This window comes from Epinephelus lanceolatus, chromosome 5 (genome assembly GCF_041903045.1).
Source record: "Epinephelus lanceolatus isolate andai-2023 chromosome 5, ASM4190304v1, whole genome shotgun sequence".
Lineage (NCBI taxonomy): Eukaryota > Metazoa > Chordata > Actinopteri > Perciformes > Serranidae > Epinephelus > Epinephelus lanceolatus.
The window spans coordinates 20,316,773-20,334,330 of record NC_135738.1 but is presented as its reverse complement, the minus strand read 5'-3'; the positions used below and the strand labels follow the sequence as shown (position 1 = coordinate 20,334,330).

General features: G+C 40.1%; 3 protein-coding genes across 4 annotated transcripts; 1 reads left to right on the top strand and 2 right to left on the bottom strand.

The window, feature by feature from the left end:
- The first annotated feature begins 84 nt into the window (after nt 1-84).
- chid1 (chitinase domain containing 1) lies at nt 85-7,295 on the top strand. Its single transcript, XM_033635514.2, has 12 exons — nt 85-485; nt 639-782; nt 3,858-3,990; nt 4,075-4,119; nt 4,228-4,334; nt 4,422-4,483; nt 4,593-4,682; nt 4,781-4,882; nt 5,349-5,498; nt 6,190-6,270; nt 6,360-6,402; nt 6,493-7,295. Exons 1-12 carry the CDS (start codon nt 381-383, stop codon nt 6,589-6,591), a joined length of 1,161 nt encoding a protein of 386 aa, XP_033491405.1. The 5' UTR covers nt 85-380; the 3' UTR covers nt 6,592-7,295.
- On the bottom strand, nt 6,820-11,290 carry gatd1 (glutamine amidotransferase class 1 domain containing 1). Its single transcript, XM_033635517.2, has 7 exons — nt 11,117-11,290; nt 9,181-9,257; nt 8,946-9,051; nt 8,748-8,855; nt 8,575-8,666; nt 7,541-7,634; nt 6,820-7,444 (listed from the first exon to the last, which is right to left on the bottom strand). Exons 1-7 carry the CDS (start codon nt 11,163-11,165, stop codon nt 7,329-7,331), a joined length of 642 nt encoding a protein of 213 aa, XP_033491408.2. The 5' UTR covers nt 11,166-11,290; the 3' UTR covers nt 6,820-7,328.
- Nucleotides 11,291-11,383: 93 nt separating this feature from the next.
- On the bottom strand, nt 11,384-17,480 carry cd151 (CD151 molecule). 2 transcript variants are annotated; one of them, XM_033635515.2, is made up of 9 exons: nt 17,298-17,480; nt 16,246-16,324; nt 14,049-14,240; nt 13,357-13,431; nt 12,931-12,951; nt 12,510-12,614; nt 12,194-12,349; nt 12,025-12,111; nt 11,384-11,894 (listed from the first exon to the last, which is right to left on the bottom strand). In XM_033635515.2, exons 2-9 carry the CDS (start codon nt 16,321-16,323, stop codon nt 11,835-11,837), a joined length of 774 nt encoding a protein of 257 aa, XP_033491406.1. In that variant the 5' UTR covers nt 16,324; nt 17,298-17,480; the 3' UTR covers nt 11,384-11,834. The 2 variants fall into 2 exon arrangements, with proteins under 2 accessions (XP_033491406.1, XP_033491407.1); XM_033635516.2 differs by lacking the exon at nt 12,931-12,951 and having other exon boundaries at nt 17,298-17,478.
- Between the last annotated feature and the right edge of the window lie 78 nt (nt 17,481-17,558).

The window sequence follows — 17,558 nt, the reverse complement described above, 5'->3', positions numbered from 1 at the left end:
TATACCGCCACCTATCTGCGCGGATGACTTCTCGTCTCGCGTCACTCACACATTTTATTTTGAAAAGCCCAGTACGCGGAAGTCACCCAGCTTCGTTGACGCTTCAGAAACACGTTGAGCTAAGTTGTCAATCAAACTGGGACTCACCGACCGACAGTCAAAACCAGGTTGTTTGTTATAAATTCTATATTTAAGCAGTATAGACGGGGCCATTTTGGCACGTTGATGTGTGTGACTTTAAACCGCAGGAGGATATGCTGTTTTTAATCTGCCAGATCTCAGTCAGGAAGGAAGCACTTGGATTGCAAACCTGCAGACTTTGAGCTAACACATTTTATATTTAACTGCTTCACCACTCCTGCTCACTGCGTTTTTTGGAAATGAGAACGACATTACTGCTGCTGCACGCCATCTCCTGCTGCTGCTTGGTTAGTGCCACTCTCTCCAAAACTGATGCAAAGAAGTCGCATAAAGCTGAGGCTGAGGTGAGTTTAACTCCAGGGCTTTACCTTGAAATGGATCTGAGCTGTGTGTGCTGACAGGTCATGCAAGCCCTCTGTCTCACCTGTCATATGTCCAGTCATGATGATGGATATCTGTCACTGACACTGTGTTTTTCACCTGATCTTACTGTTTAGACATCTCCAGCTGAGCTGTCTGCATTGGAGAGAGGCCTCGTTGTGTCAGACCCGCCCTGGAAAGACATAGTGAAGGAGGAGAAGAGATACTGTGCTCACATCAAGAGAACATTTCAAGGTCCAGTGCTTGGATATGTCACACCTGTAAGTCACCGACACATGCTGCTGGTCAGCATTTGACAAGGACAGGTTCAGTCAGATTAACTAAAAACTCTCAATGCAACACTCACATGCCCTTATGTACATTGGAAGTTTCTTGCTGTAGTTAGTCTTCCTCGTCAAACTGGTTGTAAACAGAGCTCTGACTTTGCAGACAACAGCGTGAGAGATGGGGGATGAAATCCACAGCCCTCATTCTGTGCATAAATGCATGAGAGAGTTCAGCTGCAGCTAACATGGCTCCATGACCCTCAGACTGAGTTAATCAAATTATGTGGGTATTTTCCAGAGTAAATCTTGTTATTGCAAAATTCCCCGTTTGGTTGAATCAGACTGTGTTCTCAAAGTAGCACAAATGGTTAATTTCATGCCATGAAGACTGACAGTGGTGGAGCTGAAACTGTAAGTTGACAGAAAACAGGAACTGATGTATTATTTTTTAATTAACCAGATAAAACCTCTAGAGATTAAAAATCTCTTTTTCAAGAGTGTCCTGACCATGACAGGCAGCAACATAAGTTACAGACAGACAACATAGAACAATGTAAAGCTCTAAAACAAGCAATATAAAACACAAAATAAGATTACTACAGAGAAAAGACAGGAGTATGTTTATATATACTAGAAGAGAACCATAAAAACGCAAATAACAGCAACTACACATGATTACAAAGACCAGCTAAGACACACTGTGATGTTGGCATATAGAAGACTGTGTACAAAAATCCTGCAACAGTGCTTTGAAACAGCCGAGAGGAATCAATGAGAGCAACTCTAAGTCTTTTTGCAGAAGATCCCACATATAAGGAGCTGCATTCAGAAATGCTCGCTTGCCAAACTCTGTATGTACCTTGAGTACAGACAATAAAAACATGTTTTGTGAACGGAGAGCATAGCATTTTCAATTTTTTGCTTAATGTACACACATCAAGTATTTTGGAAGTAGGCAAAGAATTGCTTTGTAAACAAGAGAATGCCAATGAAAAAGTATATGAAATTGTAAGGAGAGGCAGCTGACCCAAGCACACAGGATACAGTGATGAGTTAGTGGCTCACAGTTGGTAATAAATCTCATTGCACCATGGTACACAGAGTCCATAGCATGATAAGATAAGATACACCTTTATTGATCCCATAATTGAGAAATTCCAGTGTTACAGCAGTCAAGGAGAAAGTCAGATTAAAGATTTCAAATTTAAACTTAAAAAACTTAAATAACTAGGCATGCAAATAAGTACAAAAAATACAAGAGACAGCAATAAATAACAATAACAATAACAATAATAATAATAATAATAAAAATAAAAATAATAGGAAGTGGATAATAATGAGCAGCAGTGAATGAAAATGACCAGTGGATAAGGTGCAAGTGATTGTATGTGCAAAAACAGCAGACTGCTGTGGTGTCCATAGTGTATATATAAATATATACATACAATATACAATATATATATATCTATAAAGTGTCCATGGTGCAGTTTACTGTGAGCAGTGCTGGTTATGTAGCCTGACAGCAGCAGGCAGGAAGGACCTGCAATAGCGTTCCTTCACACACTTTGGGTGAATCAGTCTATCGCTTAAGGAGCTCTCCAGAGCTTTTATCTCCTCCTGCAGAGGATGGGAGTCATTAGTCCTCAGAGATGACAGCTTGGCTGTCATCCTCCTTTCTCCCACCACCTGCACAGAGTCCAGAGAGCATCCCAGGACAGAGCTGGCCTTCTTGATCAGCTTGTCCAGTCTCTTCCTATCTGCAGCCGAGACGCTGCTGCCCCAGCAGACCACTCCGTAAAAGATGGCTGATGCCACCACAGTGTCAAAGAAGGTCTTCAGGAGTGCCCCCTGCACTCCAAAAGACCTGAGGCGCCTCAGCAGGTAGAGTCTGCTTTGGCCTTTCCTGTACAGTGCTGTTATGTGGTTAGTCCAGTCCAGTTTATTGTTAAGAAACACTGGCTGCAAACACTGGGTGGATGCATTCATATATAATACACCCCCATAATCAAACACATCCCACAAGAATGTTCATTTGCTGAATCCAGGCTCTCTACGGTGGAGATATGAAGCTTGTTTCTTGTGTCTCTGTGTTATATGATGGTAGATTTAAGGTCAAGGGATAATGATGGGCATTTTCAACTTTCTTAACAGACGAAACAACTAATAGATAAATTAAGAAAATGATCAGAAGATTAATCAACAATGAAAGTAACTCCTACTTCATGGCCCTCAAAGGAATACTTCACCCCCCAAATGATCATTTGTATATCAGTTATTCGCCCTGTGTTACGTTGACTTTGTGAAGAAAATGTTACTTTTTATTCACATGCCTCCATGTTGAACAAGTAATCCAAAAAGGACAAACATACTTGATGAATACAAGACCTAGAGGATCGTGTTTAACAACAGCAAAACTAAACATCTGTTTCCAAACTGTCATACAACTCGCACAGTATAATCCAAGTCTTATTTATATTTAAACGCATGCATTTTTGCTAAAACAGTGATATTTCAAACCCCTCCACATAAACAGTGTGGGCGCACTACTCATCAGTGCATGAGACTGTTTATGCAGAGGTGTTTTAAATACTGAGGTTTTAGCAAAAATGCATGTTTGGGAAGTACTGAGCATATGACAGGATAAATGAGACTTGGATTATACTGCACAAGTTGTGTGACAGTTTGTAAACTGATGTTTTGATAAGTTTAGCTGTTTCAATTAATCAAGAATTATTTCTGTTTTTGGATTCTTCATCCACTGGATGCATGCCAGAAAAGCAAAGTTTTCTTCCCAAATTCAGAGTAATACTGGGTGATTAATTGAGGGGTGAAGAATTATTTAAACTTTCAAACTCACCCAATGTGATCATCTCTTAGACTGGTTGCACAAGGAGGGTGTCACTTAATGGACAGTATTGAGAAGAGGAATGATTGCATTAACAGATAACTCCCTCAATGTACATATGAACGTGCACGTGTTGTATTAGGGCAAACTTTAAACTATCCTTTAATATGGACCTATCCTGTGTATATCTCTAAGTTACATGTCTTATGTCTCCCACCCTCCAGTGGAACTCCCACGGCTATGATGTTGCCAAGACATTTGGCTCTAAACTAACTTCAGTGTGTCCAGTTTGGCTTCAGCTCCGCCGAAGGGGACCTGAAACCTTTGATGTCACAGGACTGCACGATCATGATCCAGGTAGATGACCTGCATCTCTCGCAGTCTGATTAAAAGTGTTTTGTAGTGACTAATGTACATAAATGGGTCTTTGTGTCTCTGCAGGCTGGGTCAAAGCTGTACGCAAGTCTAACAAAAAAGTCAGGATTGGTAAGTAGATGTCCTCCCCCCTGACCACAGCTCAGATCTGTTGATGTGTGCAAGTGACTGCAGATGAGACTCTTATTGTTTTGTTTGTTTCATTTCCTCTACCCTCAGTGCCCAGGCTGTTATTTGATGGCTGGTCTTACCAGGACTACATGAGCGTGCTGGGGAGTGAAGATGAAATTGAAGAGCTGGGAAGCGAGCTGGTGGATGTTGCAAAGGTAATTAAGTGTTGTGTTTAGCTTCAACTCCCTCGCAGCAGTGTTGTGTTTGTCCTGAGTGTGTCTAATGAAGCTGTGGCTTTGCAGACTGAAGGTTTCGATGGTTTCACCGTGGAGCTGTGGAGCCAGCTGGGAGGGAACAAGAGGAAGTGAGTTATTCTGGTGGCACGTCTGTATTATTACTCTGACCATCATTTGTCTTCTGTCTGAGATGATGGGGGAAACACAAATAACGAGACATGTACCATCTTCATACAGGGAGCTGGTCCATTTGGTGAAACACATATGTGAGACTCTGAAGGCTAAAAGATTAGACTGCATTCTTGTCATCCCGCCTGCTGTGACCAGGTGACCAGTTTACTTTCAACAAATATAAATGCTAAAAAATCTGTGAAATTGGTGCTGACTTTGCTTTTGCCTTTGTTTTTCTTTGCCATCACAATCAGTGTGGGGCAGCCAGGTATGTTTGGCAGGGAGGAGTTTGAGCAGTTGGCCCCTGTAGTCGATGGATTCAGCCTCATGACGTACGACTACTCCAGCGGTTCCAGGTGAGAGTCACAGACAAGTCCGTAGATTAATTGTGGCAGATATGGAAATGTTTCAGGTGGTGACATGATTAGAGTAACTCACAGTTTTAAAGTGGAGACAGACAACTCTAACTTTTACCCCCCTGAGCGTTTCCAAAGAACTTTTCTTGATACTTCTTAGCAACTGGAGAAAGCTACCAATAGCTACTGGGGGGAAACCAAAAACACTATCTTCTTTCTGTGTTGGCTGTGACATAGTTAACACACGTCCTTTGCGATATAAATCAAGCCTTTTTTTTCTTTGGAGGTCACACCTGTTGGCAGCCAGAATTGCATAATGAAAGTGAGCCTTATAGGGAACTTTCACATTGTGCAATCAACCTTTACTTCGAAATGATAAGTTAAAGCAAAAACCTTGTTTATTTACACTTTGATGCAGACACTATTCAGAGTTATGCTGCTTTATTTTATTTTATTTTTTTAATAGACCGGGCCCGAGCTCTCCCCTGCCCTGGGTGCGAGACTGTGTGCTCCAGCTTGCTCCCAACACTCAGTGGAGGCAAAAGATCCTGCTTGGACTCAATTTGTATGGCCTTGATTTTGCAAGCCAGGGAACAGAGCCAATCCTGGGAGGAAGGTAAGATAATGATTTTAACAATTAAAGTTAAATATGATACAAAATACGAAGTACTACACTGATGTAGTATTGAGCTAAACAGTTTCAGTCTCATTATGAACGTCCTTCCTTGTCAAAACCTGGTGCCTACATTACCCACAATGCAACGTGGCAGAGGACAGTTCAGCTGGAGATTCATGTGTGTAATGCTAGTAGCAACTAATGTAGCCTTGAGCCACTTCCCTTGAGGAGACATGAGGAGCAGGCTACACAGGTCTGATAAACTCGCTTGTTTGTAACTCGTTTACATTTTTTTAATACCCGAACCAGTGCTGCCTCAAGCGACATCACTTGAAGCAATTTAGCAGATTTTGCAAAGCTCCCTGTGGACCCAAAGTAAAAGTTTTTTGTGGAAAACATCCCTGTGTGGGTGGGTTTTGATCATACTTGATTGACAGTGGTCTGGCAACAACCACACAACTGATTTTTAACTCTTTAAACTGACTAATGCTCCAAAATACGTGACATCAACTTTTTCCAACTAAGTTGTCAAACAAGGGAGAGGATGGAATGTTTTTAACTATGGCAGAATTGTAGGTTTAGTGTCACACCATGGCAACAATTACACAGAAGTCTTAGTAAAAGGCTGATTGAGAAAATATATTTTCAGAGTATTCAACACTGTGTTAAACTTGTCGCTGATTTCCTGCAGGTACATCGAGATTTTGCGAGAACACAGACCAAAACTACTCTGGGACGAATATTCTGCAGAGCATTACTTCAGTTACAAGAGGTACTGATTCAGTGACACTTAAAGTCAACAAATTATGGCTTAAATCTTTCGGCAGCATCATTTAACAAGATCTGTTACATTAATTTCAGGAACAACGCAGTTAAGCATGTGGTGTACTATCCATCGCTGAAGGTAAGTTTTAAGTTCACTTTATTAAACAAAGTGTTTTTATCAGGTTTACTGCTACATGGGGAAATTAATGTTATCTAAATTCTTTTACAGTCGATGTACCTGAGGATCTCTTTAGCTACTGAACTGGGGACAGGAATTTCCTTGTGGGAGTTAGGACAAGGTCTGGACTATTTCTATGATCTCCTATGAGAGTTGGACTTGATAGTGAAGACTGTGGACCATCAACACATGGATTTTTCGTTCTTTGAACATGGAGCACCAAAATTCAAGCGCTGTGTGCAGGTATTTTTTTTTTTCAGTTTTTGGTTTCTGGGTTACATGAACTCTGGAACGAGCTGTTGACAGGATTTAGTTAATACTAAACCTGTTTGAGGGTCATGAAAGTGTTGAGAAATCTTCTCTACACGTACAATTCTGGTACTTCAGTTTCTTTTATTCCATTTCATTGATGGTACTGTGGAAGAATTTCAACGTGTACAGTTTAGTGACGAGCACAGTGACACATCTCCATTCAACAACAGAGGGTGCATGATCATCTACATGTGTAACGCTTAAGTGAAGGGTTCTTCTCTTGTTCATGTGCCACAAACAACTGCAGCCTCTCCTCAGTTCAAATACAGAAATCTTCTTCTGTTTTGCTCTCCATTGTCCACTGTGAAGATGCATCCTTCTTTGGCTTTGAACATCCTCAAATCTGCATCTGCTTTTTCTCTCTCTCTTTTTTTAAAATTTCCAAATCAAGACATTTGATTGTGTGGCTTTTTATTGGGTTTATAATAACAACATTGACAAGTCACCAAACATCTGTTCTGACCAGCATCTTCCAATATTTGTCAGAGATGAATGTTTGTTTAATTACATGAATATAAATGTGGAACAAGTGAGCAGTTGAATTTGAGTTCTCTGGTTTTTAACACTTCCTGTTTTTACTTGGCACTAGAGAGCAGAATTAGATTATTTACAGCGAGTGTGGTTGACTGCATATTCTGCCCAGTAATCAGGTGTCTGTCTATGACTACGTGCACAGCATCTTCTTGACTTGCTGGAAAACAAAAAGATAAACATGAGATGGTTTTAGGAATGCTGATTTAGTATTTACTCAAGCAAATTGGTGTCTGTGCTCTGCAGGTTGGCTCACCTGTGTATGATCCACCACTGTCTTTCACAAAGTCTTCCACAACCAAGGGCAGGTTGGCAAAATCAGGCCTCCGCACCAGTTCAAATACTGATGGCTTTAAGCATAAACAGTTACTGTTATTAAAGGGTTAACTGTGGTATTTTTCAGCCTGGACCCTGTTTTCCCATATTTTGTGTCTGAGTGACTTATGGAACAACAATTTTCTAGATTGGTCCAGTATTGAATGAGATCAGCAGCCAAACATGCTGCAATATAACAACTTGGGGCATGTGTGCACCATCAATGTACGTCCACTTTAAGTGCTTGTCTTTGCCACTGACAGGCTCAGATTGTCATTATAAGTGTCTGACATCATTATGGAAAGGATCCGTACAAAGATAGAACCTTATGGTCGAGTAAAACCTTGTTGAACCAGAAACAGCCCAGAAATTGCTAACGACAAAGCCACCAAACTCCATTTAAATTAATAGTAATTTTATCTTAGTAAAACACATTTTAGCTTAACTTGATAAAAACAAAATAAAATTCACAGAAACCATCTTAGGTTGTCTGTACACTGTTCCAACAATCAACAACTCTGGTTTGGTTGAAATAAACCGGTAATTTACCCAGTTAGATGTGAAAACATGCTGTCTCTCTACATGCTAAAAACACTATTTATTTCTGGCGGGTTTGGTGATAGTGATTTTGGGGCGGTTTCTTGTCAAACAAAATGGATCTTACTCTTAAACAAAAGGTCTATCTCTGTAGGGATCCTTCCCATAATGATGTCAGATGTATAAAATAACAATCTGAGCCTGTCAGTGGCAAAAACAAGCACTTAAAATGGATGTAAATTGGCGGTGCGCACATGCTGCAGTGTTCTTGTTCAATACTAAACCAATTCCAAAAATTGTTCCCATTAGTCACTTGGACAAAAAAAAACATGGGAAAATACAGTCCAGGTTAACAAATACCTGTGTTGCCTTTTAAATACATTAACACAAAAAGACATTTTGGTATACTAGCTCCATTTTTAATTAAGGAAGACTAACCCCTGTTAAGCTGTAGCCACTGAAGATCCAACTCTGTCCCTCGGTGGCACAGCACAGTGCCGACACTCCTTGCCCCACCGCACAAACAGGTTCTGCACACAAAGAAACAAGCCTCTATGGCAGACATATAGATTTCATACTGACTGCTTTTTTAAAATTAGCCCCACACTCACTTTGGTGAGAGATGAAGTGTGTGAGAATGCGGTGCAGAGACCCGCTGTGTGCCAGGTCATTCAGCGCTCCGGGGCAGTCCGGGATGAGCAGCGCCTGGTATCGAGCACCTGGAGAGGGTCATTGTGATGTAACTGAGTAGAGTCCAACCAACAGCAAAGATAAACACAGCCAAATGAACATGAAATGAATGTTCTCACCATCTATAGATTCAAGTTTGGCAGGTGTTGCGTAGGGTTTTACATTGAAGTCCTGCACCCATCTAGCAGTGCTTTCATCGACTCCAATAAAGTCTATTGGCTTCCCCTGCAATTCAAAAAAATAAATAATGAAGAATGAAGAACAAGAATGAATGTTTAAGCTAAAAAATAATTTTAACAGCTGAAACACAATAGACATATTAACTTAGTATTATTCAGTTATAAATAGTCTTACCCCGGGTGTGGCTGTTTGGAGATTAAACACTGAGGTACAGAGGCTGAAGGACTGATGGAAAGACGCTGCTGACACCCCTGAAGAAACAAAACACACTAGTTTAATTCAGTGTAGCAGAGAGTTTACAGGTACAACAGAAAATATGGCTTTATTGTTTTATCTAAGCTACCTAGCAAGTGATGTCTGACCACAGTTAAAGGGATAGTTCGGATTTTTTGAGGTGCAGTCGTATGGGTGGGATACTTATCTGCAGTCAATGTCAGCATAATGTCAGTTGGCATGCCCCCAGTTTGGAGAAGCAGGCAGGAGTCTGACACAGAAGCTAAGCAATGTACTGTTGTGGATATGGGTCAGCAACAAAATGTAATTTAGCCCCCTAAAAAATCATTATCAGTTTAAGTGTATGATATATTGAGAGTATTTTCACTGCTTTACCTTTCCGTCAGACAGCCCGTTCCCACTCCTCAAAGCCACCAAACTCCATTGACAAAAACAGTAATTTTAGCATGCTGAACACGGGGGCTGCTGGTCTACCCTTGCTTTGATCAGTTAGTTAGTTTATCTTATTGTGTGCCATTGGGAAATCCAAAATAACCCTTTTAAACACCAAAGTCACACAATAACACAAACAAAATAACTGTTGGAGGCAGTGGTAGACCAGCAGCTCCTGTGTTCAGAGATGTTAAATCACTGCTTTTCTCAGTGGAGTCTGGCTCTGAAGAGAGTGATATAATGGCCCCATTGGAAATCAGACATTAATCAGACATTAAGATGAAGCTGTGAAAATACTCTTAATATAGCATACATAAACTAACTAACTGATCAAAGTGACGGAGATCAGCAGCTCCCATGTTCAGCATGTTAAAATGACCATTTCTGTCAATGGAGTCTGGTGCCTTTGAGGAGGGCATAGATGGGAAACTGAAGCAGTCAACAGCTTTGCCTTTGGACTGTGTGATGGAAAGGTAAAGCATTGAGAAAACGTCCAATATAGGGAACACTTAAACTGATATTGATTGTTTTTTGTTTTTTTTCGGTTGACTCGTTTCCCATCTATGCCCTCCTCAAAGCCACCAAACTCCATTGTCAGAAACAGTCATTTTAAAACCCTGAACACAGGAGCTGCTGGCCACCACTACTTTGATCAGTCAGTTAATTTATGTATGCTATATTGAGAGTGTTTTCACTGCTTCACCTTAATGCCAGACACTGGTATCCAATGGGAAAATGAAGTCATCACATCACTCTCTTCAAAGCCAGACTCCATTGAGAAAATGAATGATTTAACATTGCTGAACACAGGAGCTGCTGCTTTATCACTGCATCCAAGTTATTTTGTTTGTGTTATTGTGTGACTTTGGCGCTTAACAGGGTTAGTTTGGATTGACCAAAGTCACACAATGACATAAACTAGCTAACTGATCAAAGCAGTGGAAGACCAGCAGCTCCAGTGTACAGCGTGTTAAAAATTACTGTTTTTGTCAATGGAGTTTGGTGGATATGATGAGTGCATATATGGGCTTTCACGTTGGAAAGGGCTGTCTGACGGAAAGGTGAAGCAGTGAAAACACACTCAATATAGCATACACTAAAATGATATTGAGGTGTGGTATGTGTTTAAAGAAACGTTATGTTGCTGACCCCTCCACAGCAGTACATTGCTTAGCTTCCTTGTCGTACTCCAGCCTGCTTCTCCAAACTGGGGCTGACTGACATCTATTGTAAGTAATATACTGATATATATAAGTACCCCATACAGCCCCACCTCACACAGACTAAACTATCCCTTTAACAGGTTGAGATTAAAAAATAAACGCTCGCTAAACTCTAACTGATACGTAACTATCTTAGTAAACTCAGTAACCGTTACTACAGTTGGTCGCTGTTATTCGTCACTTTAAAGCTACATCCGCTGCTACATGCTAACGTCACCCACCCTGAGGAGACGCACTCGCCACAATCAAACAAGTCGGCTTCGCAGACATTTCACTTATCTCCGTGTTTCCTCCACATGAAGTATTTTTAGCTTAACTGAAGCAAAAAAGAAAATAACTGTGGGTGAAATCATACAGGAGAAATCCGCGAGGAGGAAGTAGTCACCTGACAACAACATCCGGTGAGGAGATTTCAAAATAAAGGTTCACTATTCAAGGCAATGGGGAAAAAAAACACAATTAAAAATACAAAAGTCATTGCAGAATGATAAATGGGAAGAATTTTTATTTGCATTTCAAAAGCAAAAATATATTTTATATAATCATTATTTCATCATAATTTTGTTAAACAGTGTGATGTATTATAAAAATAGATAAACATCAAGACAAACACTGGTTGCAAATCTAGCCACAGCATGCTCACATTTCTCTGCTCTTTAAAATGTATGATGTGGTAACAAGTTCATCTACTCATCATAATTTTAACATAAAAAGGAAACTATATAAAGCATGCAATAGCATTTTGCAGAAAAAACACATCGCTGCCCAGCAGCATTTCAGCATCTCTCCTGTTTGTATTTTAAAAATCATCTTGCCATAATTTGACTTGGCAACTTCACAGCATCCAGAACTGTGGGAATAACTGGGGCGTTAAAATACCTAACCAAACATTACAATCCACAATGTGACACATTTTGCGACAGTAAACAACATCAAAAATCAGTATGGGTCCTCTTTTAAATTTTGATAAAGGCAGCAAGTAAACATCATCCCCACAAGCTGAAAGAAAAAGAAGACATAAGGAACTTGTTAGCTCCACACTGCACACAGAAAAACCACTGTTCACAGTTCAGCTGCTGGGAGTCTGCACAACATTAACACATGATTTTCTCAGTGGTTAGTGCTTTACCTGTAGAAATGCAATCCCAATGCCCACTGCACCGAGAATATACAACTGACTCAAGATGAACTCCTCTAATTTCATAATGCAGCCTCCCTGGAAGCATGAGAGAGGACATAAATGAAAACCTCATTTTAATTTAACATTTATCCAGAGCCAAATGGACAGCTCTACCTACCTCCACCTTGTAGATGTTGGAGGGATGATCCCTGCGGCCACAGAGCTCACTGGGACTTTTACAGCAGCTATCGGGAACCAGCCGCTCGTTCTGTGCTGCCTGGATCCACACACAGTCGGCCCAGTCTGAGGAGTTGAAACTGCCACAACACTTGAACTGAGAGACAGAAAGATTAAAGATGAATGCTGACTAACATTGGCTTGTACTCACATGCAGGATAAAGGGACACATTTAATGTTATGTGATCAAACTGTCACTGATTTGAGTGGTGGTACTTTCTGTCAGCCTGACACTTAAATCAGACTCTCTTCCCCACCTCCTGCTGAAGCTTATCCACAGCCTGTGTGACGCTCTCCTCCCCCGGCTGCTGGTATTTTTGCTGCATGGTCTCCTTCAGGTTCTGCCTGAGCTCTTCATTCAGCTGCGAGAAAGAAAGCAGCACTTCAGTCGTTACTCAGGAGAAAATCTGTTATCTGAAAATCCCCTCCCATCAATAAAAATAGCCTGTGGTCAAATTTCTTTCCTCCCCTGTTACATTCCTCTGTATCTGAGCAATGCCCTCACATAACTCAAAATATATGAGCTCCTCTGACCTCACTCCCTGAGCATTCTCCAAATAAATTTGCAAACAAAGACAGGTGTGTTGCTTGACCGACAAAGTGCAAACAAACCATTTTATATCAGCCTGTTGGAGAAACAGTTTGATATTAAAATGGAAACAGGTGGCAGCAGATTACCTGGTAGCAGAAAGGGAAACACTGGAGCAAGAAGAAGGGGGGGAAGAAAGAGACGTGTGAGAAGGGTGGAAAAACAGCACAAATGAAGAACATACACAGAGAGGCATGCAGAGAAGAGCTCACAACGGAGAGTGAAGCAACTGGGGCATTTTATAGGTGGTAAATAGATTTAAATAAAGATGATTGTGGACAAGGAATGATGTTTAAAATCACATTAAGGGATTATAGAATGATGAAAAACACAGAAAGTACATACAGAAGTAAAAGACAAGGCCAGATTTGTAATTTCTGCAGTGATTTAAACAAAAAATACAATCAGGTGGTCATGCTGTACAAGAACTTTATATTTAAAATTATATTAATATCTGTTGCTATTCTTTGTTCAAATATGTACAAACACACACAAACAGAAGGTAAAACATTCACCTCTTGGTAGGTAATGTACGCCAGCACACCAGCAATGATTTCCAGGAGGAAAACACACAGCAACAAGACCAAATACTGCAGAGGAGGGACATGAAATGAACAAAAACACAGCTGTGAATAAACTGAAGATGAAAAGCATTATTCAGATGGTGCTTCAGTTTATTTTTGTTCTAAAATATGATACATGAGCAGTCCAAGTACCTGTGCATGACTAAAAAAACAGAATAACTGATTAAACTGCGGCAAAGGAAGTAACTCATCACAAAGGTCGTGGTGAACATGAAAATAGACATAACGTCACAGAGCTCGTGCAGTTTTGCTTCTGTATTATATCCTCTCACTTGTGACTGTCTGTCTCTCTCTTGCACTCTTCAGTCGAAGCAGCTGCTTGTGATGCCCTTCATTCCTCTGGCATGAGCTGCACTCTAAATCTAAACTCTTAAAGACACACCGTGCATGACTTTGTCTGTTATATCTGACAGTCATGCCTGTCTGACATAATGAGCTGGGCTGAACGCAGGCAGACGAGACAGAAGGTCACCGAGGATTATCTTTCAACACACCAGGTAGTGTGTGTATAAACAGGAACTTAGAAGTGTCTGATTCAAATGGGGTTAATTCTTTAGTGTGTTGGAGTGAAACTAACACTTCTCTGTCACAGGGCAGTGTTTCATGTGTCTGATTCATCTTACCACAATCAACAGACTCCTCATCTCCTTCAGAGTCGCACAGCATCCAATGATCCCGGTCACTATCACAATGACCCCGGCAGCTATCAGGATGTAAGCCGAGGCCGAGTAGAGGCTGGAGCTCAGTAAACTGATGTAGTCGCTCTTATCCACCAGAGTCCACACTCCCACTGCCAGCACGGCCCCTCCTGCCAGCTGAGAGAACGCAGCTATCAGAACAACTCAAACCAGATGCTCACATCAAGAATGCACCACATTATTTTCTTTTCTTTTTCCAGGCTCCTAAAATGTGACAGTGATGTAAACAAGACAACGCCTTATTGTTTTATTGTCAGCCTCAAGAGACTGTCAGCTAAATTTGTTTTTATATGTGTTAGACATAAATCACAGTCTTGTGTCTTAGTGCAAGACCTGACTAAATCTTAAAACCTAGAGGCAAGAAAATTAAAGACTTAAAGAAATTAAAAGTTATGATATTTGATTGTCTCTGACATATATTATAACTTTTAGTGCATTGCAGACACAAAATGACAATTTGGAGCATCAAATTACACTTTTTTCTCAAATATACTTTAGGAAGAAGTTGGGGTTTTTTTCATCTGTGAGAAATAATAGAAATTGTGTGAACTGTAAACTGATTCAGTGGCACAGAACGAAAATCTACTAATGGTATTAATAATTATAACAGCAGCGGTGAGACCAAGTCACTGTTTCTCAAGCCACAAGTAAGTCTCAAGTCTTAGCACTAAAGTCCCAAGTCAAGTCCTAAGTCCTAAACTTTGAGTTTTGAGTCCTTAACAAGTCATTATGTGCTCTTGACTAAATGTAATGCCATTTTAACAACAGAATAATAATATATTACATTTACAATAGGTATCACGTATTTTCAAGTCAAAAGGCTCAAGTCTAACAGAAATCATGAGTCACTGGTATTCAGGTCCAATTGTCAAGTCCAGTCTAAAGTCATTAGATTTGTGACTTGAGTCCACACCTCTGTTTCATTGTATAATATACATTAATCTGTGGCATTTGAACAAACACATGCCTTTAATGCTATAAGTAAAAGTTGACTATTACTGCTGGCAGTGTTTATAATTATAACAGCAAAGATGGGACCAAGTCATTGTTTTTCAAGTCACAAGTAAGTCTTAAGCTTTTGCACTAAAGTCTCAAGATAAGTCCCAAGTCAAGTCCTGAGTCCTATACTTTGAGTTTCAGGCCCTAAACAGGTCATAATTTGCTCTTGACTTAATGTAATGCCATTTTAACAACATAATATTAAAAAAAAATACATTTACAAAAATCAAAAATGTATTTTAAATGTTGTATTTATTTGTTAAAACAAGTTTGTTGGAAGTTGCTTCATCAATGTCTGTAATTTTCAACCTGCATGTTTTGCATACTTGCAGTTCGGTTTTTGTTGACCACCACGTGTTTTTATTTTTACATGAAGGTATGGTATCATTTTTTCCATCTGGTGCTCAGTAACGTAACATTAGTTCTTCATGGTTCTCTCCTGCAACTTGATAGTATGCTGTCGAATTGGGTCTGGAGAATGAAGTGTGGACTTGCTGTGAATGAATAGTGTTAACTTTAGTTTACACAGGAAATGAATGGATTGTGGCACACTATTTATGGCTTTAATGATTTTATTAGAAAGGACAGGATGAGCGCAAAAGGATAGGAGAGAGGGGACGAAATGCAGCAAAGGGCCACAGGTCAGAATCACACCCACGGGTGCTACAGTAAGGACATAGCCTTTGTACGTGGGGCGACCACTCTACCAGGCGAAGTACTGAGCGCCCCAGAACTTTTTTAAGTACCTTTTTAAATTTGAATTGGCATAACATTTTAATTTTTGATCTTAAGGGAAGGTGTCAAGTATTTTCAAGTCAAAAGGCAAGTTCAAGTGAAGTTACGAGTCATTGGTGTTCAGGTCCAAGTCGAGGTGCAAGTCTTTTTTGATTTTGTCAAGTCGAGTCTAAAGTCATTAGATTTTTGACTTGACACCTCTGTTTAGTCGTATATTAAACATTAATCTGTGTCATTTGAACAAAGGCATACCTTTAATGCTATATGTAAAAGTTAACTCTTACCACTAATGGTATTAATAATTATAATAGTATCCAATAGAGCTTCTAACAGAGGGGTTTGTTGTCTTAAATGCAGATAAAATCTGAACACGTCCTTTTTTACTTACCCAAAAAAGAATGTTGAAGAGAAACAGTAGATATTTCAGACAAATAGTCCCACAGGTGTGTGTTTTTTCACCACCCATTCTGAAATAAAAAGAAATAATGTATATGTTAGTACACTGCAGGTTGATGTGCACACAGGGAGAGCGTTACCACATAGAAAACTTTCTGGAGAAGATTAGACAGCACAGCTCACCTAGGGAATGAATACCAGATGCTGAGAGGAGGTCACACCCTCCAACACTGCTTTCATACAGTGGAGATTATTATCACACAATTTACTATCTATACACTCTCATGATGGCGAGCTAAATCCTATTAGTGCTGTATCTGATTGAGACTAGTCAGTTGTGGTGTACATGTAGGAATTTCCTCTTTCAGTCTAGTTTAGTTCCAGGTTTGGTGTGAAAAGGTGATTTGCTGGTTGACGTTCTAAAAGCGTACATTTCATTTTCTGACATGTTTTAAGATTTTCTATGTGGTACTTTTGAGTAATGTTACACAAGACCAAAAGTAAAAGGTGCATTTCACACTTGTTTTGACAGAGCAATGGAGAGAGCTCACAGAGAAATCAAATATGCTGTGGGACAAACATACTTAACAACTTGTGTCACATTATCCAGCACACATATATATACGTCCAACCATCCCAGTAACTTAACCTGGTCTTCTCACACTGCAGTGGTACACTGTTGACTTTTAATTCTTCACTTTATGAATTCAAAGTCTGTTTTTATCCTAACCTAGACTGAACTTAACTCTGCTTCTATTTTAGGAAAAGTTGTGCCCCGGAGCATCACGAGAAATGGTGACTTTAGGGATCAGTGAACACTCTTTAAACATGAAAAACAAACCAAGGCAGAATGAAGGGACAATAACTACAAAACATTAAAATATCCTTGTTGTTTCCTAGGCACAAGACAAAATACTCCATGTGTAAATGTGACTGTCCAGCTGCATGACAACATCTCCCAATGGTCATAATCTGAGTTATTTTTAACTCATTGTGTCATGGAAAAACTGCTCTCCCTTTCCGCTGAGATTAAAATACTCCTACCTGATTTTAGATGGTGGGCTGTGAAGGATGTAGATTATCGGGGTAACGTCTTCCCAGATCGCACCAACCCCAGTGTCAACGTGCTGCTGTTCTCTGAAGGTTAACTGCAACAGTGTTAGTTGACACTCAGACCAGAGCCTCCTACTCAAGCGTCTGAGCGTCTGTCCTCTTTTGGCACAACAGGCAGCTCGCCCCTCCACACACAGGCTATATGGAGGACATGGCTGCCCCCAGCTGGTTTCTCACACATATGAGCTCTAA

Excerpts from the sequence above, each read along its gene's own strand:
- chid1 (XM_033635514.2), top strand. The coding sequence starts at position 381 with ATGAGAACGACATTACTGCTGCTGCACGCCATCTCCTGCTGCTGCTTG. Across the intron at positions 486-638 it reads CGCATAAAGCTGAGGCTGAG|ACATCTCCAGCTGAGCTGTC; the intron begins GTGAGTTTAACT and ends CTTACTGTTTAG. Across the intron at positions 4,335-4,421 it reads AGCTGGTGGATGTTGCAAAG|ACTGAAGGTTTCGATGGTTT; the intron begins GTAATTAAGTGT and ends GTGGCTTTGCAG.
- gatd1 (XM_033635517.2), bottom strand. The coding sequence starts at position 11,165 with ATGTCTGCGAAGCCGACTTGTTTGATTGTGGCGAGTGCGTCTCCTCAG. Across the intron at positions 9,258-11,116 it reads GGCGAGTGCGTCTCCTCAGG|GGGTGTCAGCAGCGTCTTTC; the intron begins GTGGGTGACGTT and ends TTGTTTCTTCAG. Across the intron at positions 7,635-8,574 it reads GTGGCTACAGCTTAACAGGG|CCATCAGTATTTGAACTGGT; the intron begins GTTAGTCTTCCT and ends TTATGCTTAAAG.
- cd151 (XM_033635515.2), bottom strand. The coding sequence starts at position 16,323 with ATGGGTGGTGAAAAAACACACACCTGTGGGACTATTTGTCTGAAATAT. Across the intron at positions 12,952-13,356 it reads CGTACATTACCTACCAAGAG|TGTTTCCCTTTCTGCTACCA; the intron begins GTGAATGTTTTA and ends TTCTTGCTCCAG. Across the intron at positions 12,112-12,193 it reads CCAACATCTACAAGGTGGAG|GGAGGCTGCATTATGAAATT; the intron begins GTAGGTAGAGCT and ends TCATGCTTCCAG.